General features: G+C 45.9%; 3 protein-coding genes across 5 annotated transcripts; 2 read left to right on the top strand and 1 right to left on the bottom strand.

The window, feature by feature from the left end:
* The first annotated feature begins 106 nt into the window (after positions 1-106).
* Positions 107-5,526, top strand: gtf3ab (general transcription factor IIIA, b). Of its 2 annotated transcripts, XM_084702525.1 has the most exons (9): positions 734-3,386; positions 3,546-3,640; positions 3,812-3,908; positions 4,194-4,282; positions 4,371-4,444; positions 4,533-4,613; positions 4,794-5,026; positions 5,109-5,168; positions 5,248-5,526. In XM_084702525.1, the coding sequence occupies exons 1-9, from the start codon at positions 3,273-3,275 to the stop codon at positions 5,374-5,376; spliced, it is 972 nt and encodes a 323-aa protein (XP_084558651.1). In that variant the 5' UTR covers positions 734-3,272; the 3' UTR covers positions 5,377-5,526. The 2 variants fall into 2 exon arrangements, with proteins under 2 accessions (XP_084558652.1, XP_084558651.1); XM_084702526.1 differs by lacking the exon at positions 5,109-5,168 and having other exon boundaries at positions 107-3,386.
* Positions 5,527-5,622: 96 nt separating this feature from the next.
* lnx2a (ligand of numb-protein X 2a) lies at positions 5,623-16,500 on the bottom strand. The gene is made up of 10 exons (XM_084702528.1): positions 16,089-16,500; positions 10,397-10,632; positions 10,036-10,173; positions 9,729-9,928; positions 9,031-9,441; positions 8,430-8,612; positions 7,968-8,145; positions 7,595-7,844; positions 6,956-7,114; positions 5,623-6,446 (listed from the first exon to the last, which is right to left on the bottom strand). The coding sequence occupies exons 1-10, from the start codon at positions 16,490-16,492 to the stop codon at positions 6,311-6,313; spliced, it is 2,295 nt and encodes a 764-aa protein (XP_084558654.1). The 5' UTR covers positions 16,493-16,500; the 3' UTR covers positions 5,623-6,310.
* Positions 16,501-19,667: 3,167 nt separating this feature from the next.
* On the top strand, positions 19,668-22,239 carry LOC146274743 (uncharacterized). 2 transcript variants are annotated; one of them, XM_084703329.1, is made up of 3 exons: positions 19,668-19,787; positions 20,374-20,448; positions 20,709-22,239. In XM_084703329.1, exons 1-3 carry the CDS (start codon positions 19,762-19,764, stop codon positions 21,172-21,174), a joined length of 567 nt encoding a protein of 188 aa, XP_084559455.1. In that variant the 5' UTR covers positions 19,668-19,761; the 3' UTR covers positions 21,175-22,239. The 2 variants fall into 2 exon arrangements, with proteins under 2 accessions (XP_084559455.1, XP_084559456.1); XM_084703330.1 differs by having other exon boundaries at positions 19,698-19,787; positions 20,355-20,448.
* The last annotated feature ends 1,322 nt before the right edge of the window (positions 22,240-23,561 follow it).

Below are 23,561 nucleotides of genomic sequence, written 5' to 3' on the forward strand. Positions count from 1 at the left end.
TTGTGTCTTTGTACGGTCTGGGGTTGTGGTGTTGGGTGAACTAGCGGTACGTGCTGTTGCTCAGTGATGATTATCCTCCTTTGATCACGAAAGTGATGTGAAATTAAACGCACGTTCTATTTCACCGGCGATCTGAGAGCGACCAGCACAACTGCTGATAAGTTCAAAGCACCCCACATATACCCTTTCATTGAGTATTTGAATTAACTATGGTAATCAGTTTGATGAATGAACTGGAGGAAAGGGTGCCAGTTAAAGTGCCATGCTCTGTTTAGCAGGCACTCAAACATCAGTAGTGACTCACCTCTAGCATGGCAGACCCTCTTACCTCTCAGTGATGAGCTAGATTTGCCCTTTATGTAGTTATGAAGGTTACACTGCCTACTTAATACTGTGATGCATGAACTAAATAGGAGTGATTTTCTACCTTGGTGGCAGAATTGCTGTTATGTTGCTTTGACAGCAGGGGGCATTGTGTATTAAGATATAGTGCTTTCCCAATAAAACGAGTTCAAGGAAACTTTCCTCAGATATGTGTAAAGCTGGTTAAACTCAAACACTAGCAGAATGTGAACAGTTCTTAGGGATTTGTTAATCAAAAGAGTAATATGATACATGTCCCCCATTGTTTCATCAAGTACAAATGAGCATTGTTGCCGCTTGGATCCTGCCTACAAGTGTTGGTGTATGTGTTACCTTTGGATAGTGTGACTTTTGTCTTAAGTAATGTCTTGTAGGTCCAGCAATAGGTCGGTATAATCTGAGCAGGCGCTGTATGTGTGTCGTAGGGACCACCCCTGTCCTATCTTGACGTGTGCTGTTTAATCAGTGGAGGCTGAATGGCTGACTGGGTATCTGACAAATATGTTATCTCATCCCTCTTTGGTACTTTACTCAATATTTACTCTAATTAGGACCAGTTTGCAGAGATAGGAGCAGCAGCTGGGGAGAGTAAGAGGAGGGACGATGTGTACTGAATCTCTACATGGATGACAGTGACAGGCTTGAAGGGGAGAGAAAAAAACGTTATTTAGATGGAATATTTTAGAAAATCAAATGTAAGCCTGACCCCTGTCATCATTCCCAGACCCCCCTGCACCAGTATTTTTGGGTACACACACCCACATAGGTTTCTATTTCCTCTTTGGTCTGCCCATGTCAAATATATCACTGCCCAACAACCTGAACAAACAGGATCAGGGGGCTAACAGAACCACCATATCAATGACATCAATCACTGGGCAGGTGACGGCCAAAGCCACTATTGATCAGTGTAGACTGCAGTGGGCCTATATGGGACTCTGACAACAGCCAGGGGTGTTGGGAACCCACCTGGTAGGTGGTCAGAGTGATGTTTACTTGTTGATGGCACTGACAAACTTTATATCCCGCGTGAAACTCCTGAATGTCGTAGTTTCAGTCCATCCATGGACTGCTGTGTGCCTTACTAGTCTAAGTCAACCAGTCTAGAAGGTATTTTGTGTGTGAATCTGCTCTCTCAGACAGAATAGGACTTCATCTGGAGCACTGACCTATGGGAGTCACCGAAGGAGAAAAAAGTAAACATTCAGAGAGAATGAGGGAGGAGGAGAGATGGGATGAGTGGACAAAAGCAGTGTAGCACTTTGAGCTCCTTAATCACACATGTTTGACACACAGAGATTGAGTCTGTCAGCTAACCTAGCAGCCTAGAGCAGTGGTATCGACCGTGTGTTACACATTAACCACACATACTTACAGCATACACACACAGACCTACGACTGATGCAAAGTGGGGGACATGTAGAGGTAAAGATTCCCCAAACCATCTCTCTATTTGTCTTCTGTTGTACGTTCTCAGTCTCTTCTTCTATCTAAGCTGGGACGGACTGCCGGTGACTAAAGATTCTCTTCACGTCTAATACAATGACATTGTTTGCGGGAGTGGGGAATAAATACAATAGAGATAGAACATCCCAGGCCAAACACTATCTCTGTGGCTGATAGGTAGAGAGATACTCTATGTGAGTTGGTGGTTATCAGTAGAGACCATGGCCATACACGGATATGGGGCCCACTCTATTGATCCTGTCCCTGGCTGGGGGGGGACCGGACAGGGCCCGAGGCAGGTTGATAACCATGTCAACTGACCCAGGTCCGCTGACCCGAAGCGTGGGAGGGTGCAGAGGTAACGCCCTGGGCTTCTCAATAGGCCTCATTCAGAAAAGTCAGTCAAAGGTTTCACATGAGATCATGACATGGACATATTTGGCTGGTATCTAATGTTTACCCTAAAGGTAGATAGTCCTATTGGATTGTCAACTTCTCTCCTTGCCATTAATGAGTCCCTATTCCATCCTGGTTATTTTAGTACTAAATCCTAAAGAATAGACTAATTATTAACTATAGCCTCCATGTATATCTATTAATCACATGAATTAAAAAAATGTAGGTCTATTGTAAAGGACTTTGTTCAGACATGTTGATTTGAGCTGGATGCTAAGAATGTATTGAGAGTTAGTTTTGTAAAGGGAATGTGGGTTAAAAAGGATCACACAAGGACAACTTTTAAATTAGACTAGTCTTCTATAAATTACAACAGACAGGACTGTATTGGGAAGTTGATAAGATTGCAACTAGTGCTGTAAATTCCACGTGAGTGAAATGAACAGAGACAGTCTCTAAACTTAGACTACACACAGACGGTAGGCAGAAACTGCAAGGAGCCTGGCTGACAGCTTTAGAGCCCAAATCAATCACTGTGTAAGGCAAGCCCGTAGACCGTAAAACACACACAAAACCATTCCATATAAATGATCAATGAACGATCAAACGGAACTGATAGCAAGTCCTATGCAAGGCTGATGTGGACTTTTTGTTACCGAAATTTGTCTCTGTAGGCCTACATTCAACCATAATTAAAGCTACGAGTTTATTTACTGATCAAAACACTACGACAAATGGGATTGGATCTCTCCTTGACATGGTCGGCCATCAAATAAAAACTGGTGGGCAGCAGTTTTCCCAGTAAATGTAAATGAAGAAAAATGGTCCAACGGTCAAATTAAATTATAGCTTTTTGAAGTGAAATGCAGATACCCCACTTCAGGCTGTGAAGTCAGCATGGTCACCTCTTAAGAAAACCTAATTGGTATGACCCAATACAATAAATTATCTACAGGTGTGTCTCTTGGGGTAGGCCGTCAAACGTTCTACCCCTTGTTTTGTTGTTGGTTAAACGTTCTACCCCTTGTTTTGTTGGATATAACACGATCATCTTTTCAGTTCTAAAGATGGGAGAAAGGTTACAAAACCAGAGAACATTTGCATGTTCATTTGTAAATTGTGAGAGCACATTTAGTAAATCATGGAAATTACAGGCCCATCTCTGCAAGCACACTGGTCTGGTGAGTAAGATGTCTTGAACTCCTGCTTCACTCCGGCTAAAACAGCTGAACATGGCGATAGCGGGGGAAAATGTTATAAAATAGCATCGCGTTGTTCTTGGTCGATCCTTACGGGATGGCTTGTGTAATTATTGCCGTTTTCCTATTTTAACTCTTCAGAAACCATTCTCTTGCGAGACATGTGAAAAGAGCTTCTGTACCCGCTACCAACTCACAAGACACCAGTTGAGCCACACTGGAGAGAAGCCGTTCAAGTGAGTCTCTAGAAACTTGGCATTTCCTGTGGTGACAAGTCGTTGTGTGCACAGACCTTCCCGTTCCATAATATGCATATGAGGCTTCTTCAACTGGTGATGTCTTGCTGTGAATAGACATCCTTCACCTACAACTGATGCCTTTCCCTACTGTCAATCTGTTTTCTGCAGGTGCCTGGCAGAAGGATGCCTTGAGGCCTTTACCACTCATTCCAGCATGAAAAACCACATGACTCGGATTCACCAGCACCAGGAGAAACGCTTCAAGGTGAATGAAGACCAACACCGTGGTCTCCTGTATTTCTGAATACACATGGGAACTTTTTCTATGATTGGGTGTCGACCGACCGGCCTGACCTTTCCCGACACAGCAAATTCAGTGTTATTTTACTAATTGAGAGTTTGCATAGGCCCACATGATGATCCTGGTGTTAAATTAACAACTTATGCTGTGTAGGAGAATGTACAGCTGCATAATACTCTTGATGACTCATGGGTTGGAAACTTGTCACTCATGCTGAAGTGCTGAGGCTTTCTGCCCGGTTTGTTTTAGTGCGACCATCTGGACTGTGGGAAGGATTTCAAAAAGAAATATCAACTGAACACTCACAAGTGTGAGCACTCCCAGCTTCTACCTTTTCAGTGAGTGTGCCACACACTGCCTTCTCTGCATGCTGCCAGATCTGCAGCATGTTCGAACAGATTTCTGCTCTTTTTTTTTTTTCTTCAGCTGCAACGCGGAGGGCTGTAAGAGAGAGTTTCCTACTTCAAGAAAGCTACGGTTCCACGAGAAGGTTCACAGAGGTGAGTGAGGGACTCTTGGATACAATAATGACCGCCAGAGTGGCAAGAACGCGTTTGGAGAATTCATTGGGTTGTTGTTGGATTCCAGGTTACCCTTGTGAGGTGGAGGGCTGTCTCTTCCAGGGGAAAACCTGGACTGACTATCAGAAACACAGAAAGGAACACAGGGGTGGGTAAATGCGTCACCTATAGATTTTCTGCTTGCTTGTGATTAGATTTTTTTTTTGTTGCCAAAACGACTTAAAAAAAAATGCAAAATACCTTTTTCATTTTAGTGTATACCCATGGCTTGACTACCTATATGTCCCCAAATTGGGATTGTCTTCTCATTGACTGTTTCTCTCTTAAGTCCGACTGCAATGTGATGGCTGTCGTAAGCAGTTCTGGGAGGCTTGGTTTTTGCACCTGCACAAGCTGTGGGTCCACTCGGGGGAAAGACGGCTGTTCCGGTGCTCCAAGGAGGGCTGTGAGAGAACCTTCACCACACGCTTCAACCTGGACAGTCACGTGACTGGAGAGCACGAGCACAAGAAGGACTTCCCCTGTCGCCATCCAGGATGTGGCAAAAGCTTTGTGATGAAGGTGGGCTCTTATCTTTGTGTGTGGGCTTGATTTGAAATCTTGCAGATGCATAAACTTGCTGAAATAAAGCAATATTTCTCAGGAGAGCTTGAGGCGACATGGTGTGATGCATGATCCTGAAAGGAAAAAGCTGGTGAAGAGGGTAAAATTGGTGGCCAGATTAAAATTAAATGTTTTAATTTTTTTTAGTTTAAACATCCCTTGGTTTTTTTTTTCTGCAGAAATCACAGCCTCAAAAGATGTCCACCGCCAAGAAGACTAGCGACTCGGTGACAAGGTCAACACAGGCAGTGACCAGTGGACTAGCTGGCAGGTTGCGCAATACCAGTCTGGGAGACTGCACTCAATGATGTGCTGTATGAAGGCTTTTTTTCAAGGATGGGCTGTTCCATTCACTCCATACATATTTTCAGTTCTGAAGTTTACAAAAAAGTTATTTTAGTTTACTTATTTTCTTTACTAAATACACTATAGAAATAAACTCACTACTGCAAAGTAAACAGTCTGGCATGTTCTATAGTAATGAGGTACTCGTGCATGTGCGCACACACAAAATTGTGCCATGGGTAGAACAAGTCATGGGTCCTTTTGTGGGAACTTTTTAATAAACAAACAGCATAATACACATTCACACACGTATAAAAGTCCAGCGTAACAGACGTCTGGTCGTCATGGTGATGAGGCCTAAGGCTGTGTCCTGGGGGTGTGGATTGAGCCCCGAGCATGTGACAAGTAAGGCCTGGGGACAATTCAGCTGGATGCAACGCGTACTATACTGCAGATACACATGGGTTATAGTTTGTTTTATATACATTTTAGTTATTCTACTTGACGAAAAGGGGGGGGGGGAATCATACAGACTTTGATCTATGCAGTGTGTTTGGTGTTCTAGAACGTTGCGTCCACCTGAATACACCCCTGGTTTCTATTGCAGTCCAAAGAAACACTACTGCCGTATGACTGTCTTCCAGTGACGCCCCTCTCTCCCTGCACTAAAGGAGAGGGGCCAGCATGACCGTATGAACACAGCAGTGTCTCAGTATGTGTGAGAGAGAGGGCGGGGGGCATGTCTGTCATATGGCATGGCACAGTCAGTCCAGCCTGGTCTGATGTGATCTGGCCTGGTTGGGTCCGAGTCTAGATCATTCTAGTGTAGTTTGGTCCTGTTGTAGTTTAGTCTAGTATGGCACAGTCTAGCCTGATTCAGCAGTCTGGCATGGGATTTCCATATCTTGAGCATATCTTGGCTTGGTGGTGGTGTGGTGGGGCCTGGTGGGGGTGTAGCTACGCCAGGCTGCCAGGCCAGGACACCACAGTGAGAGCCACGCGGCTCCGTTGCTCCTTCAGCATGGGTACCAGAGCAGAGTGGCTCATGCCTGCTGTCGACAGCCCGTTAACGGCCACAATCATGTCCCCGCACCTGAAGGACAAAGAGGACCAAACGATATTGAAGCTCAGGGTTTCCCGCAGAAAATGTGTTAGTCAAGGTGGTAGGGTGAGATTTGCTGTTGGACGGAGATTTGCTATTCTCCTCCAAAAACGTTCTAGACATTCTAACGTTCCAGTTCTCTAGAGAAGGGAGACTGCCATTTGAATGAAAGGGAGAACACTGGCGGAAACACGGCGAATATCGCGAATTATTATTATTTTTTGACAACGTAGTCAAGGCGGCAGGCGTGTGTTGTTAAGGCGGCCGCCTTAACTGCAAAGTGCTGCGGGAAACCCTGAAGTTATAACTAGCACATTGTACTTCAGACCTGAATCGATATGAGCGACGATGGACAATGCTAAGTGAAATAACAATTGTACGTTTTAAAACGTGTTTTTTTTGTTGTTGTTAAAGTTCTGTGCTATGAGAGTGACTGCTTATCAGTGCACAGATGAAAGAGGCCATGCGTTTTTTAATCTTTGACATTCCCAATCACTTACTTGAGACGTCCATCGTAGTACGCAGGGGTTCCCAGGACAATGGTCTTGATAAAGAATGCCTGGTTGCCATGGTTTTCCTCGAATCCCCCAACGATGCTGAAGCCCCAGCTCCCAGGATGGTTTCTACGCAACACGATCTCATGACTACTGTGGAGGTAGCTGTAGGGAGGACATAGAGGATAAAAATGAGCCAGATTTTTAGTCAGGGGAGGGAGGAGGAGAGAAGAAAGAGGGAGAGAGGACAGTCTGAGTTCGTCCTCTGCATGTCAGACAGGACTGGGGCACCGGGGCTCATGAAACCACATGGGTCTCAGATGATAATCCACAGCTGTTGATGTGTATATCACAGTTCGGCCAAACAAACAGAAAGATAATCCCGCGTATGAACAGCCACCTTACGTAATAAACACTCCCTTTTTTTTTCATACACGCATTCACGAACACACAAACAAAATACACGATTGAAATGGGAAGTCCACATGCTCAGTTGACATTGGCAAATGCACATCTCCTCTCCACATCTTCACTCGGGCTATGTCTGTACTAACCCAAGTGAGATGGCAAAGAACACACGGTCAAAATGTACAGAAAACATCCATGGGAACAACCAGACAGATGTCTCCCTCTCATCCTCTTTACCTGGGCAGGCCCAGCCACATGACCCAGGAGGGGGACCAGCTGGCGTCGTAGTCGCTGTCATGAGTGTGGCAGTGTGGGGGCAGCAGCTGGTCCTCTGGGGTCTGACCCAGACCCGGCTCCTCCACCATGCTGACTTCCAGGGCCCTCAGCTGGACAGAGCAGGATGCCGCGCTGGCCTTCAGGGTGCCCACTGCCTCGCTGTGGCTCCGGTAGGTGAGATCCTGCCCGTTGATACTCAGGAGCACATCGCCTTGTGGAGGAGCATGGGGGCGAGGGAGGAGGAGGGGGTGGTCAAACACAAAAGACGATAGTAATCCCATCTATGGAGGGTTTATGGATGGTAAATCCCCCTGAGGGCGAATGATCCGCTCACCTCTTTTGATCCGTCCGTCCCTGGAGAGGCAGCCGTGGGGCTGGACGCTGGTCACAAAGATGGGCAGTTCGCCGCTCTTGCTGCCCCGCCCCCCCGCCACGGTCATCCCCAGGGACTCCTGAGGCTCTTTCTTCACAGTGATGTGTTTCTCCTTACAGGTGACACACTGGGACAGATCCTGCACACACACACACACACACACAAACACACACACGCACACCGAGAAGGACAAGATACATGTTGGAAGTGCAAAAACAGGCACTTACACGATTATCGCATTGTATTTGATGACTTTATGATTCTGTGCTGTATATTTTTCTATTCTGCTTCCTCTACTCCCCATTCTATTTTTGGTATTGTTATTGTACGGCACCCTGGTTTTGAAAGGCGCTTCATACATTTAATTTACTTACTTACCCAGCAACATTAGTTCTAGAGTAGAACTCGAGTCATTCTACTCACTCTGTGGGTGCTGGCCCGTGACAGGTGGATAGGAACAGGGCTGGGGGTGGAGCTATGATGGTGATGGTGATTGGGGAGGAAGTGGTCAAGGCAGTAGTCTCTGCTGGAGGTGGAGCTAGGTGGTGGGGGTGGGGTTTGCTTGGTAGGACGTCCAATCAGCAGATGGACTCTCTCACCACTGGCCTGTAGGGTGATAGAACGGGACTAACTGGATGACAAAGCTTCTGTTGTCCAGATCAGTGTTTCCCAACCCTGGTCCTCAGGGCACCCCTGTCCTGCATGTTTGAGATGTTTCCCTGCTCCAACACACCTAATTCAAATGAATGGGTTGTTATCCAGCTCTGCAGAAGCCTGCTTATGACCATTCATTTGAATCAGGTGTGTTGGAGTAGGGAAACATCTAAAACATGCAAGACGGGTGTTCCCGGAGGACCAGGGTTGAGAACCACTGGTCCAGATAACACACTCTAATCCACCACTATCTGGTTTTATTTACATTGATATCTAATCTATTGACACACCCCTGCCTTCCTGCACCTGTCTTTATATACAATATACAAATATTAATACTAATACTGAAGTGGCTCGAGCAGTCACCCACCTGTATGATCTGAGCGGCCTGTTCTGGAGTGCCGTGGCGCAGATCCTGCTCGTTGACGGCCAGCACGCGGTCGTTACCGCACAGCCGTCCGTCCTTAGCGGCCAGTCCCCCCTCCAGCAGGTCCAGCACAAACACTCCGGACTCGTCCGTCCTCCGGACCAGCTTGATGCCCAGCTGCTCTGACGAGTCCCGCTTGTGGAGGGTGATCCTCAGGTTGGCGGGGCTGGACGGGGCTCCCTCGGGGGTGGAGCAGGGGGCATGGGGCACGGCCGGGGTGGTGCCGGAGGAGGGCGGGGCCCGGGAGGCACAGCGGCGCTCCCGCAGCACCGTCAGCTGCAGGGTGGTGCACGGGCGGGCCAGGGTGGAGCGGGCCAAGCTGTGGGGCACGTTGCTGATGTCCACGTTGTTCACCTGAGGAGGGGGCGGGGACGTGAGAGGAGGAGGTAGAGCCATGGGACCAGGGGCATAGGGGAAACCAGTTGGAAAGGGAGGACAAATGGACACATTTACATTTAGTCATTTTAGCAGACGCTCTTATCCAGAGTGACCTACAGTAAGTACAGGGACATTCCCCCAGGGAAGTGCCTTGCCCAAGGACACATTGTCATTTCGAACTGGCAACCTTCAGATTACTAGCCCGATTCCCTAACCGCTCAACCACCTGACTCCCCCTGACACCCCTGAGCGCTCTTCCTCACCTGCAGGATCTGGTCCCCGGCCAGCAGCCGACCGTCACGGGCGATCACCCCTTCGCGGTACACTTCCTGGATCACTATGTTGATGAGCGGAGTCTCGTTGCCCCCGACGATGCTGATGCCCAGCTCCACGTAGGGGTTGGCCCGGTGGAGCTCTATGCTGGTGATCTCCCCCTCGGGGAGGGAGGGCAGCTTCACACAGCCTGGAGGACACACACACACATTAACCACAGAGACACTCAACGCAGCCATCCAAAAAGGGTGTTTCAAGGGTGTGGAGATTAAACACAGGCAAAGGCTCCGCCCGTACCTTCTTCTGCAGAGAGGGGCGGAGACTCGGGGCAATCCCACCCTGAGGAGGCGGAGCTGATGGAGCGCAGTAAGTGGATGCAAGGATTACTGAGGGGACGCTTCACTCTGGGGACGACGCACTCCAACCCCACCACGCCTTCACAGAGACGGACACAGTCAGTAATGCGACTTTAAAACACTTCAACTTTCACCCTTTCTCTCTCCCTCCCACCTCTCTCTCTCTTTCTCTCTCCTTCCCACTTCTCTCTTTCTCCCTCTATCTCTCAAACACACACACTCACATTCACTCTCAGGTAAACACAGACTCTCTCGCCCCCCACCCCACCCCCCCCCCCCCCAGTCTGGGTGAGTTAACTCACTGTCCTCCTCGGTGCTCTCCTCGAAGGCAGGGTTGTCCAGGCCCGGTTCGTCGGTCCACATGGGCACACTGCTGCCGGCTGTGGAGGGGCCCCCGGGGGGCGAGGGGGAGCCGTCCCTCAGGTCAGTCTGGGGGGACCGGGGGGACCTGGGGGGGCTGATGACCATGGCTCCCTCCTCCCTACTCTCAATGCGAGGACCCTCCACGCCAGTCTGTGGTGAGCGCATACCTGGACACCTGCGGACGCAGTGACATCACGGTACTCACACAGACTCGCAGTGACATCACGGTAATCACACAGACTTGCTGTGACATCAGGCGAAGCATGGTTGTGCAGGAACACGATCACAAGCAGGAGAGGGATCGAGAGAGAGAGAGAGAGAGATAGAACGAGATACAGACAGACAGTGAGAGAGACAGAGAAAGTGAGAAATAAAGAAACAGATAGACATGTGGGATAGACAAAGGGAGACAGACATGACATCTGAGCTAAAAACCTCATGTTGTTGTCTTCCTCCATCTCCCAGTCTTTCACCCAGCCTAGGCTACAGAGAGACTGTTGAATGTCTTCTCAAGCAGATCCAAAGCATCAACTGGCTGATCTGTCCTTCACATGGTCACCTGTCTTCCACTGGCCCTCAAGTTGGATCAGGAACACTGTCCTGTTCTGGGATGTAATCTAGTGGGTGGTAAGTGCGTCTTACCAACACCATACAAAGTAAACAAAGCCTATAGACAAAGCTAATCGTCACATTAGCTCCTCTCATCCCATCCATCACTGGCTTACTGGCCTTCAGTCTGGGGAGGAGAGTCCATGTGCAATGGGGGCTTAATCTCTCCCCTAGTACAGAGCAGGAAGCAAGTCTACACCAACATGACCTAATGGATCCTTCATCTCACTGCCCAGCAGCGACCAAGGCTCACATCCAGCACCTACTGGATGTAGACTGCTCAGGGTGGGTGGCTGCACAAGTACTGGCACTTTGGTAGAGATCTGGGCATCTTCTAGGAGTTCTTACTAAAGACCTATAGCTCACGTTTAGACGGCAAAGATCCCAGTTACACAACTGGAAATGGGAACACGACTAGATTAACCTGGACTATGCAGGGCTGGAATATAATAGACTGGGCTATGCTGGGCTATACTGGGTTCATATGGATCCTTAGTCCAAACAGATTCCTAAGGAAAATCCTTTTAAGAGTCAGCAAGAGCTTGTTAGAGATATCTTGTTAGCTTGAGCTTGTTAATGTAAAGCCCCTTGAGAACTTGGTGTTTGATTGCTGGAAAGTTCCCACACCTTTTGCCCAACGGTATAATATCACTAGAAACCAAATTTGTATTATAAATACATACCTTTATTGCATATATGTTATAGTCTTAAAGCCAGAATACAACATGGCATTGACACACAGCTGGAACTTTTAAGATTCTAGAAATGTCCTTAAATTTCCACCATTTAAAAACGTTGTTAACATTGCCAATGCCCCTGTTCCCATGACGATGGGAACCCAGGAGCGAGCAGGTGTCCAAACAGAAGAGGGTCTTTTCTCAGTGACAGATATGTGGATCACAGAGAATCTCATTCAAGTTTGCTCCCTGACCTGCAGTGTTAGAATCTCCGCCTGACAGCTCACCAGTTGCTCAATCTCCTCATTACAAACTCATACAAACCCCATACTAGTTCAACTTTTGACCCATCACAGCTGATACTATATTTCTAGCAATATCTACAGTATATTTTACTTTATACTAAACACCCTCTCTTGCTATGGTTACGCAACAAACGCTCCTACCCAGCTTAGCACCTGCACGCACCCAATCGCCACATACCCCCACATACACACTCTGAGGGAGGGGGGTGGAAGCTGTGTTTGGGGCGACTGAAACCACTTGACATCTAGTTGGCTCTCACTCACCACAGGTCCGGGTTTCCCTTTGCCGTTTCACAGAAGAAGTGGTTAAAAAGATCTCTGGAGTTGAAGTTGCTCAGCATGGTTGCAGAGAACATGGAGTCTTTGTCGGCCAACACATGACCAGGTAACCACTAATCCCTCATCACATGACCTGCTTGGCCAAATAATCCTCTACGCGGTCTCACAACAGCCAGTCCGTGAAGATTATGTGGACACTGATGCTAAGTATATCCATATTGAATTTAGATTTCTGCTATGCTGTGAAGTTTTCCAGAACAACTATTCTGACAAGCCCCCTTTGCACCATAATAATAATAATAATAAATATAACTGCAAGCAGTAATGGCGGATTCCTCCAAACACTGCAAACCATTGAACAATGTTTATTCTTGACAAATTGTAACTGTATAGAAGAATGTATGCTGCAGAATTACCAATGGCATACCAAATCTGAAATGCAATACCATCAAGATCCACAAGGGCCTTTATTTCAAGCCAGTAAGTGAAGGAAGGGGGCTTGGTGAGCTTATCCATTCCAGAAAGCCTTGTATCTTTATGCATTAAGGCGTGGCCTGTAGCGCCACCTATGGGTAATGGTGGGCCATTTGTGGTGTGGTAGTTACTCTTGGCCTATACTATTAATGTTTCAGGATTTTAAAAACTTTTTACCACTGCATATAAAATCGAAAATGCAATACCAACAGGATCCACATGGGCTTTGGGTAAAGTGTGGTAGTTACTCTTGGCCTGTACTGTCAATGTGTCAGGATTTGGAGACCTTTTTACTATTGCATACAAAGTAGGAAATGCAATGACACCAAGGTCCTCAAGGGCCTATGCTGATATTCAAGGAATGAGTTGGGGCTTGGTCAGCCCACACAGTCCTGATATGTTGCGTGTATGTCTTGCCAAGCCCGCGCGTGTCAAGGGAAGAATGAGTGTGTGAGAATTTGGAGCATGCGCGGGGAGGAGCAGGGGACACATTTCATTGTAAATTTCCCTAGAAATTAGCCAAGCATGCATGTTTCAAAGATTCACCAAAAATCGACCTTTCATCTTAGAGTCAACTTTTTCTCAGATTTGTGTACTAAACATTCTCAAGAGTCTTCATATGAACTTGTTTGACTGGCTTACATGTAAAGCATTGCGAACCATTGAAAAATGTATATTCTTGACAAATTGTAACTGTATAGAAAAATCAATGCTGCAGAATTTCCAATGGGATACCAAATCTGAAATGCAATAACATCAAGATCCACAAGGGCCTTTATTTCAAGCCAAGAAGTGAAGTGCTTTAATCTTCACAAGAAGTGAAGTGCTTTGTGCTTTAAGGCGTGGCCTGTAGCGACACCTATTGGTAATGGTGGGCCATTTGTGGTGTGGTAGTTACTCTTGGCCTATACTATCAATGTTTCAGGATGTTTTTAACTTTTTACCATTGCATACAAAATCGGAAAAATATACCAACAATATCCACATGGGCTTTTGTTAAAGTGTTGTTGTTACTGTTGGCCTTTACTATCAATGTTTCAGGATTTGGAGAACTTTTTACCATGGCAAACAAAATCTGAAATGCAATACCATCAAGATCCACAAGGCCTTTGCAAAAGACCAAGGAATGAGTGGGGGCTTGGTAAGCCCACACTCTCCTGAAATGTTGCGTGTGCGTCTTGCCAAGCCCGCGCGTGTGTCAAGGGAAGACCTATGGGTAATAGTGGGCCATTTGTGGTGTGGTAGTTACTCTTGGTCTATACTATCAATGTTTCAGGATTTTTATAACTTTTTACCATTGTATACAAAATCGGAAAAGCAATACCAACAAGATCCACATGGGCTTTTTGTTAAACTGTTTCTTTGCCTATACTATCTATGTTTCAGGATTTTGAGACCTTTTTACCATTGCATACAAAATCGGAAATGCAATACCATCAAGATCCACATGGGCCTTTTTTCAAGCCAATACGTGAAGGGAGGGGGCTTGGTGAACCTATCCATTCCAGAAAGCCTTGTATCTTTGTGCTTTTGGGCGTGGCCTATAGCGCCACCTATGGGTAATGGTGGGCCATTTGAGGTGTGGTATTTACTCTTGGTCTATACTATCAATGTTTCAGGATTTGAGACCTTTTTACCATTGCATACAAAATCGGAAATGCAATACCATCAAGAGCCACATGGGCCTTTGCTAAAGACCAAGGAATGAGTGGGGGCTTGGTCAGCCCACACTCTCCTGAAATGTTGCGTGTGCGTCTTGGCCGCGCGTGTGTCAAGGGAAGGCTGAGTGTGTGTGAGATTTTGGAGCACGCGCGGGGAGGAGCAGGGGAGACATTCATTGGAAATTTGCCTAGAAATTAGCCAAGCAAGCATGTTTCAAATATTCACCAAAAATCGACCTTTCATCTTACAGTCAACTTTTTCACAGATTTGTGTTATGAACATTCTCAAGAGTCTTCATATGAACTTGTGATTGAATCAGAGTATCAGTTTTTGACTGGCTGATGTGCAAAGCATTATTTTAGCGTTAGCAATAAGTTCAATTTGATTTATATCAATCATTTTTAGAGATATGAATTTGCCTTTGCACATGGTAATATGTTGTAGTGTCTTCCTCCGATCTACCAAGTTTAGTGTTGATATCTCAAAGATTTGCTGAGACATGACTTCACATCCTGTTTGGCGGCTTTTCTGATGAATTTGATTGGCTGTACCGGACAGACGGTTATGAGGATCAAAATTCCTTTGATAACTTTTGTGAGGCTTGGTTTGAAGATCATCTCTGGTGATTTTGAAGAATATATGACAAAAATTGTAGGAGGAGTAGGCTTTCAAAGGTTTTTGATAAAACCGGAAATGGCGGGAAATCTATATAACCGGAAATTAACGCCATGGTGTGCGTTGAACTCGGCTTGATCCAGGGAATCCAATGGTACCTCATTTTTGAAAATTAGTCATACGGTTCAAAAGTTGCGTGTGTAAACACAAGTCCAACTTTGACCCATTGGTGGCGCTAGAGTGGTCTAATGGGAGACATGAAACTTGGTGTAGGTATAGAAGAAACTGTCCTTAATGAGTGTGCCAAATTTCACAAAAAGTTGTCGATGGGGTCTAGGGGCTGCCATTGACTCCCATGGTACAAGAATTACAAATAATAAAACCACCAATAACAATAGGTTTCCTCCTTACGGAGGAATCCTAATAATATCTGGTTTACAAGGGTTAGGTAATTTGGATTGCAAGGTATTACATGGTCATGCTTACAAATATGTTTCATCTTCATTTTGAAAACAGACGTTTTCAGTCGGTTGTGTTTGTAGAAGTGTTATATGCATACATTATATGCAATTCCCTGATTTCCACATGTGTGTGTGTGTTAATCTATTATTTACTCTGTGTCTGTGTCTATAATTTACACTGTGTCTATGTTTAACCGTCAATGTCATCTGAAAGAGCAGTTGCCGTTACATTCACTTTAAAATGGTGTCACTTTCATGTGTCTGTCTCTGTTGCATGTGTGTGTGTGTGTGGGGGACACACACACACACTGTCGGTCCATGTGTCATGTCTGTGCTTGCACTTGCGCTCAGGCCATACCAACATTTACATTTAGTCATTTAGCAGACGCTCTTATCCAGAGCGACTTACAGTGAGTACAGGGACATTCCCCCCCGAGGCAAGTAGGGTGAAGTGCCTTGCCCACGGACACAACGTCATTTGGCAACCGGCAACCTTCTGATTAATAGGCCGACTCCCTAACCGCTCAGCCATCTGACCCCCCCACATACCTGTGCTTGAGGTGTGCCTCCAGGTCACAGCGGGGCATGCCGAGGGAGCAGGCAGGGGTCAGAGGGCAGGACACGGACAGCTTGTCCAGCAGCTTGTGGACCAGGATGCTGGACCTGCGGCACGCCTGCAGCTGCAGCTGGGCTCGGTCCAGGGGGCAGAAGTCCCGCTCCTGCAGGAAGCTGCGCAGGCAGCGGGCGCAGAAGGTGTGTCCGCAAGGCGTGTCCAGGGGCTGGACCAGGGGCTGCAGGCAGATGTGGCACACCAGGTCGTCGTCCACCTCCAGACGGTAGTTGTACAGGTGGTTCTCCCTGGCCCGGTGGATCTGCCCACACTCGGGACACAGGGCTTCCAGGACGGATTCCACCGGCCCGGCCGGACCCACCTCACAGCCCGGGCTCCCCATGGCTCCTCCACCACCGCTAGGCTTTGGCACGTTTGTATTCAGGGGTAGGCTGTGGTGGTGGGGGGTGGGGGGTGGGGGGGGCGGTAAGGGGGGCGTCCTATCCCATAAGCCTCAGAGGATGTGTGTGTTGTAGAGAGGACAGCCGCCCCCCCAGTTGCCAAGAGACATCACCCTGCAGGTCAGATACAGGAGGTTAATCGCTTGGAACATACAAGTACTGTATTATTCTCATTTTTGTGCCTAGTGTGGATGGATTCACAGCCTGCTTCTGTTCATGAAGTGATTCCGTGCTTCATCCGTGAGCCTGAGTGCGTGAGACAAGAGTGTGTGTGTGTGAGGTGAGAAACAGAGAAGATTGGAGAGCGTGTTATGTGTGTGTGTGTGTGTGTGTGTGTAGATTATACATCGCTGTTCCTGCTCTTTAATCTGGCAATGTAATCTCTCTTTTGCTCTCGCCTGTTGCAATCTTCCAATCCTACAGAGAGGGAATTATCTGGGATTGAGTCAGAGAGGCGCAGCTGAAAGGAAAAAAGGACTGAGAGGAAGAGAGCATGAGAGGAGAGAGGTAGAGACTGTGGGAGAGAAGTTGTGCAAGGGGAGGGGGAGTGAGTGACAGCAGAAAGCCATAAAGAAGGGAAGAGAAAATAGAGTTGCAGAAGGATAAAGAGATAGACTGAGAGAAAGAGAGGGTTAGAGCATCTCAAACAAAAGAAAGGAAGAGAAGGAAAAGGGAGAAGGAAAAGAGAGACAGGAGTTATAACAGTTCTAAATATACTCATCCGGGCTTGTTAATTTTAGCTGAATATCCATGCAAGCACCTTTGCAATTTTTTCCCTTCACTAACCATTTGTCAACATCAAAGACTATCAAGAGGAGAGCTTCCATTGACAATTTAATGTCCTACCTGTCTTCCTTTTTAAAACCAGTCCACTCAGGATTCCCTAAGGCGTGCTCCTAAGAGCTGTAGCATTGTGTACTAGTAATTTCTCGCATCCAAAGTCTCTTAAGTCCTCCCCTGCTCTTACTGCACAGAGCCGCAGAGGAGCTTCCAAACAGACAGGACAACAGGGGGCGCACTTTAGCACATTTAGCAGACGCTCTTATCCAGAGCGACTTACAGTAAGTACAGGGATATCCCCCCGAGGCAAGTAGGGTAAAGTGCCTTGCCCAAGGACACAACATCATATGGCACGGCGGGGAATCAATCCGACAACCTTCTGATTACTAGCCCGACTCCCTCACCGCTCATCCATCGGACTCCCTACAGCACGCGGCACAGGCGTGAGCCAAGCAGCAACCAGCGACGAGCTACCTGACTGTCCCTGCCAGCGCCTGCTTCTGTCTCCATGACGACCTGGAGCGTGTTCACAGGGGCATGACATTCAGAGATACAGATATGAATGCTGTGTAGCTGGCTGCGCTCTCCGGAGAGTTCCATCTACGCTACATATTCAACGCCCGAGCACGGCTGGTCACAGGGTGACAGAGCGCCCCTTCATTTCGTCTTTCTGACGGCTGTTTCCATGGCCACAGTGCTCTCAGTGTAGGCCACCTGTCTCCATGACTACCTGCTCCCGTCTCCGTGACAACCTGCTTCCGTCTCCTTGACTACGGGTCCTTTTTTTTCCCCCAGTCTTTTTAAGTACCTGCTTCTGTCTCTGTGACTGCCTGCTTCTGTTTCCCTACCCTGCAGCTGGACATGAATTACTCATGAGGAAACAAGTCTCCTCTGTTCCCATAACAAAGCTCTGACATCATCTCATCACACACAGTCTTCGATGTGCATCTTCCCGCTTGCACGCACAACCACATATTCTGGGTTGAGTTGATGTGTATGCAATCAATGAGTTACTTTGCCACTCTGCCAGCTCTTTACAATATGGAGCCTGCAGCAACAGAAGCACTTAAATATAAACCTGTTATTTATTTATTTTTTACATCCTTGGACTGAGTACCTCATTCAGATTCCATTACATGTAGCATTTTAAGAATATAAAAAAAAATTATGCAGTACAATACGTCTGTTCTCCTTTCATCTGTGTGTTTGTCTGTGTGCATCTTTTAACTGTGTCTTACCAAATGCTCCAAGACCACAGTGTTATTGTCACTGCATCCATAGACTTCTATATTGATACACAGCAAGGCCTAGTGTCTGTCAATGTCGTGATGATAGCCTATTTCCCAATACACATAACGCACTAAGGGGACATCTGTTCCATTCGAAACAAAATGAATACTATTAAGCCAGCCGAAAACAATCGATGAAGCATGTCAACGTGTAAGAAATTGTCCTTTTGCCATTAATACCATTTTAGTAAGCGGTTATGTAGCTTGCACTGAGCATGCATGTGTTTTTCACAAATGCATTGTCAAACACAAATCATCCAATATCAAATTATACACTGACAGCATTTAAACGCAGACAGACTTAAAATGACACAAACAGAGATTTTATTGCTAAAACATCCGCATCATTTTAAATATTGACACAGGCTTCAGTGAATTACGGATTAAACGAATGCCATTGTCCTGTCTGAATACAACATGGCAACATGACAGCATTGTATAGCGTAAATATATAGTTTTTTTTTCTGTTCATTTGCCAGCCAGCTTTGTGTCTGTCTGGTTGTCTAATTCGCCCCCTACCTCTAGGAGCCGCGGATAGGGATAAATAATGGACAACAGCTATTTCGAGAGAAAATTGCATTTTGTGACATTGTCCACGTACAAGCAGAATATATGCATTGCATTACCTACTCCTGCTTCTCCTTCGTGCCGTTAATTCCGGCCCCGGGAGGGCACAATTAGCTACGGAACCTCAATCACACAATCACCGCAACGAACCGTTCCGCAGCCGCATGTAAACGCCCCCGTGTCTTTCTAGATGGATGTACCGCCCATCGCTCCGTTTTGGCTGTCCGTCAAAGAGATGAGGAGGGGTCTAGCCCCGAGGACCACATACAAATGTATGGGTGACCAATATAATGCCTTATAGAAAAATACAGAACATTTCAAATCTAAAAAGCGTATTGCAATGAGGAGGCAAAAATAACATAATATCAGCCTATATTCTATAAGCGAATGTATTTTTTTTTCTTTCTGTCAATATTTTTTCTAGAAATAATTTATTCGGGGGGATTGTACGGCACTGCAAAGAGAGGAAGGCCTCTTCCGTAGGCCCTTTCGGCTTCGACAGATAGCGACCAGGAAGTAAATCCAACACATTTTTTGTAACATAGTTTTGTGCATTTTCTCGAACGCTGTGTATCATGGCAGAAGATACAGAATTGGAGAAGTATGCATTTATTTAGTCTACAATATGTATGATTGTGTTGTGAAAATTATGTCTTAAGAGCGGCTGTGCTAACGTTAGCTATTTAAGTACGTATTATGGCAACTGAATCTGCAATACAAGTGTGCTTGTATGTACGTGTGTGTATATGTGCTGGTTTGAAAGAGAATGGTGGAAATGTTGTGGGTATGTGCGTAGAATGTTGTCTATCTGCTAATGGCTCTGGAGATAAGTTGGCAGCAATATATATGCTTCGTGTGCCAGTGTTTTCATTGCAAACTTGTGTATGCTTGGTCAAAGGTCAGCTAGCTATAACAATTGCTTTCTTCTTGGACTAAGTTGACTAGCAGCTCAGGTCAACTCGGGACAGGTTGGCACTTGTTCAACGAAACATTAGTGATTGACACACTCCGCCCATTTCTGCCATGCCTCACTCTCCGTTTAGTTTTAACTTGATTAAAGTAACATTTATTGATAAATGTTCTGATCCTCCCCTTTCCAGTTCTCTTGATTTGCCTCTGTTTCCCTGCCTTCGCCATCTTCACATTGCTCCCTCTCCTAATCGTTTAGTGTGTTGTGTTTGTGACAGACGGGCAGTGGAGGAGTTACTGAATGAGGCCAACAGAGCTCGTGTACGAGCGGAGACCATGGGCCCGGCAGGCTGGTGAGTGGGATGAAAATGGCACTCAAGCATGCTTTTATGGATTTAGTTTGTATAGGACTTTACAGTCTGTTATCTAGTTTGTGAACTAGCACCTCTGCATTTTTCAAACATTTTTCCCATTGGAAGCATTCATTCAACTTGTACACCTCAGCCATTTCTTTGTCAGCCAGTTATAGGATGTTTCTGGCTTTGTGTTTGTGACTTGGTTACTTTACAAACTAGGTATAACTTAATAATAGCCAATGTCGTGGTTCTCTCAGGATGAAGTGTCCTCTACGCAGCACCAACAAGCGCTTCCTCCTCAACACCCTCCGCAATTCCGGTGCGCAACAGCGTCGCCACTCCAGCTCGCCGTCGCGCGAGGGTCAAAGGTCAAAGAGCTCAGCCTCCAGGAGAACCCCGTCTGCGGATCCCAGAGCCGACGGCGACCGCGCGGACCGGAGGAACAGCAGCCACCAACTCAAAGACAGAGAAGACAAACAGAAAGACTGCCGCTATCACCATAGAGAGGCTCTTCCTGAAACACACACTAAAGAACCTCCATCTGAGGGAACTTCATCCCAGAGAAGTCGTCACGTGTCCAGGGATTGCAGTGACTCTCACGGTGGTGTCTACTCCGCCCACTCTAACCGTTCCCCGCGGTCGGACCACGCCTCCAAGGGCCCCCGCCGGCGCTCCCGGTCTCCAGCCAGGGACTCACCTCATGGGAGGGCACATCGCTTCTGACTCATCACTTTTCACTCTGCCAGGTTTCTCCAGAAGGGCATATTCCGTCTCACACATAGACAAATTCTACTGACTTGGGGCAGAATGCAGGCATACAGACCAATTCACTGACAGAAAGATCAAATACAGGAAGAAAAGATTCATTGAGACAGGAGAATGAGAAGTATAGGGGAACATTCACCTTCTATGTTTCAGGAAAGCACCTAAACATTTAGTGGGTACATACTGTTCCACTTTCTTTCTTTATTTTTATTTTTTACAAATGTTCTCTTATTAGATATATTTCAATAATGTTGGACTGGTGGTGTTAGTGGTTTTAAGATGTCTTTAAATTATTTGTTGAGTAAAGCCAAGTCAACAGTAAACAGGAAGCAAACAGTTTAAGGGTCCGGTGTTTTAATGTGTATTTCATATTACGTGTTAAAATAATTGTATCATATTAGGACACAATTCATAGTGAGTTCCTTAGTCTTTTCTCATATGTTTTTAAGAAACATTTTTTGTTTGTTGATAAATTGTTACAAGACCCTAAAAAAGTTAATAGCACTTATTTAGGAGCCTACTTTTTGTCATTTTGTTTTGTTGTTGGTATTTGTAGTAATTTTACACAATTACACAGTTGCTTGAAAATGGTTTCAGGATTTTTTTTTCTAAACCTAAAACGAGTTTGTTTCAATTATAAAGTCGTTAGCATTCTTTTGTCATTACTAGCCCCTAGTAATGTTTACATAAGCTATGGCTGTCGCCAGTAAGTAAGCAGTTTTATCATGTCTCCCTCTTTGTGACATCTATATGCACTTTATCAGAAACGGCTTTGTTTGTGAATAAGGAGAATAATGTGCCGTATCATTGGCACTCCTTAGGTTCCTTAGTACCTTTTTATTGCAGTGATGAGAAAATATTGGACGATTTCATAAACATAACGTGTTCACGCCAAATACTGTTAGGCCGACTTGTCAGTACTTAAATCTGAGGCCTTTTGCTTGCATGTAAGATAATCCTGTAATGTTTTGTGTTAGTTTGGGCATTGCCTTATTAAATAAATGTGTTCAGAATTGTGGACAATTATTCCAAGGAACTTTTGTTACTATTAAAGACCACTGCTTCGGCCTATTTAAAAGGTCAAAATCAATCACTGCAGTAACAGGTGGACATTTACTCAAGCGTTCTAAGTTATTTTCCCGCTATCCATTTTTTCCCCCATCTGTTTGACATTTCCATTTGGCTATTCGTCTGTCAATGAACCTACCTTTAAGCTTTTACCATTTTATTGCAGCCTATCGAGAGTCCTTATAGACCATTTAATTGCAAGCCCTTTGTTGAATTACGTTTGATACCATATTATAGGCGTAGATGTTCGTTGAGTGTCGACCAACGCCGTATTATCTTTCACTTAAAACCATTAGGCCTACGAAAATGTCTGTGCCTGAATAGTCTAAATTGCGTTTTACGCAGTTACGCTTCATAAACCCCGTTGTGCGTCTCCTCTGTAGGAGGGAATAGCTCGGGTTAACCGTTTCCTTCCTCTTTCAAACGAAGATCAAATATAAACACCATTAAGCGACGTAACATGCACTGATTTGAATGAAATTGGTTTACTTGAACTTTATAACAGGGCTGAGTGCTCCATTAAGATACTAGAAGCCTTATGCACTTGAAGAACTCCGTGCAAATAGTGATCTTGCTAGTCATTTTAGCATATAAAGAGAAATATGCTAGTTTAATAGTCACGCTATAAAATGCGGTCGATGAATGGGCTACTACAGTACTCCATAAAATCAGGATTAACAGGCGAGAGCAAAGCAACTTCTCATCAAAATTAAAATGTTGTAAGAATATTGTTTCTGACAATCCCCGCATGGGCCATGGTTGGTGTGGAGTTCATGCGTTCACGGGTTGGAAAGGCAGACGTGATCCTGGCGCGATGCTTAGGCCTACTAATTGAGTTCTGTTCCTCACTCCATGATAATTGGTTTACATCGTCTCACTCTCCTTTAACGCGAGGAGTGTTGTTAAATGGCCCGAAAACTGGCCAGCCTAATGACCAGCAAACAACGAAGGAGAGTGGTCAGTTAAGCGCCCGTCTACTATTTGAACAACCAGGGACCCGTTTAAATGGTGTTAAATGAGGCATTTACAGTACTGTAATGGACAGATTTTAGCAGTCACAAAGTTGAGGTTACAATTTGAAAGCAACTTAAATGCTGCTGAGATATAGCACGAATGCTCGTTCATATTCTTTGTCCCGCCACCCAACATCTCTCTGTCTAGTATCCAAGACAACCCTCTCACCATCCACGTCTCTTATCTCAAGGGTCAGCCAATTCTGGTGCCCATATCCATATGTGGTTATCGATTTTCCCTTTCAGTCATAGGTCTATATTGAC

The sequence above is a fragment of the Hypomesus nipponensis genome, chromosome 8 (assembly GCF_054491055.1).
Source record: "Hypomesus nipponensis isolate SF chromosome 8, ASM5449105v1, whole genome shotgun sequence".
Taxonomy (NCBI): domain Eukaryota; kingdom Metazoa; phylum Chordata; class Actinopteri; order Osmeriformes; family Osmeridae; genus Hypomesus; species Hypomesus nipponensis.

What these genes read in the sequence shown, in the direction of transcription:
- lnx2a (XM_084702528.1), bottom strand. Translation starts at nt 16,492, where the DNA reads ATGGGGAGCCCGGGCTGTGAGGTGGGTCCGGCCGGGCCGGTGGAATCC. An exon ending in CCGGGGACCAGATCCTGCAG is followed by an intron (nt 9,442 to 9,728) that starts GTGAGGAAGAGC and finishes CCCCCTCCTCAG; the next exon opens with GTGAACAACGTGGACATCAG. An exon ending in AGGCCGCTCAGATCATACAG is followed by an intron (nt 8,613 to 9,030) that starts GTGGGTGACTGC and finishes ATCACCCTACAG; the next exon opens with GCCAGTGGTGAGAGAGTCCA.
- gtf3ab (XM_084702525.1), top strand. Translation starts at nt 3,273, where the DNA reads ATGGGAGAAAGGTTACAAAACCAGAGAACATTTGCATGTTCATTTGTA. An exon ending in TCCCAGCTTCTACCTTTTCA is followed by an intron (nt 4,283 to 4,370) that starts GTGAGTGTGCCA and finishes TTTTTTCTTCAG; the next exon opens with CTGCAACGCGGAGGGCTGTA. An exon ending in GCAAAAGCTTTGTGATGAAG is followed by an intron (nt 5,027 to 5,108) that starts GTGGGCTCTTAT and finishes AATATTTCTCAG; the next exon opens with GAGAGCTTGAGGCGACATGG.
- LOC146274743 (XM_084703329.1), top strand. Translation starts at nt 19,762, where the DNA reads ATGGCAGAAGATACAGAATTGGAGAA. An exon ending in GAAGATACAGAATTGGAGAA is followed by an intron (nt 19,788 to 20,373) that starts GTATGCATTTAT and finishes TGTTTGTGACAG; the next exon opens with ACGGGCAGTGGAGGAGTTAC. An exon ending in ACCATGGGCCCGGCAGGCTG is followed by an intron (nt 20,449 to 20,708) that starts GTGAGTGGGATG and finishes TGGTTCTCTCAG; the next exon opens with GATGAAGTGTCCTCTACGCA.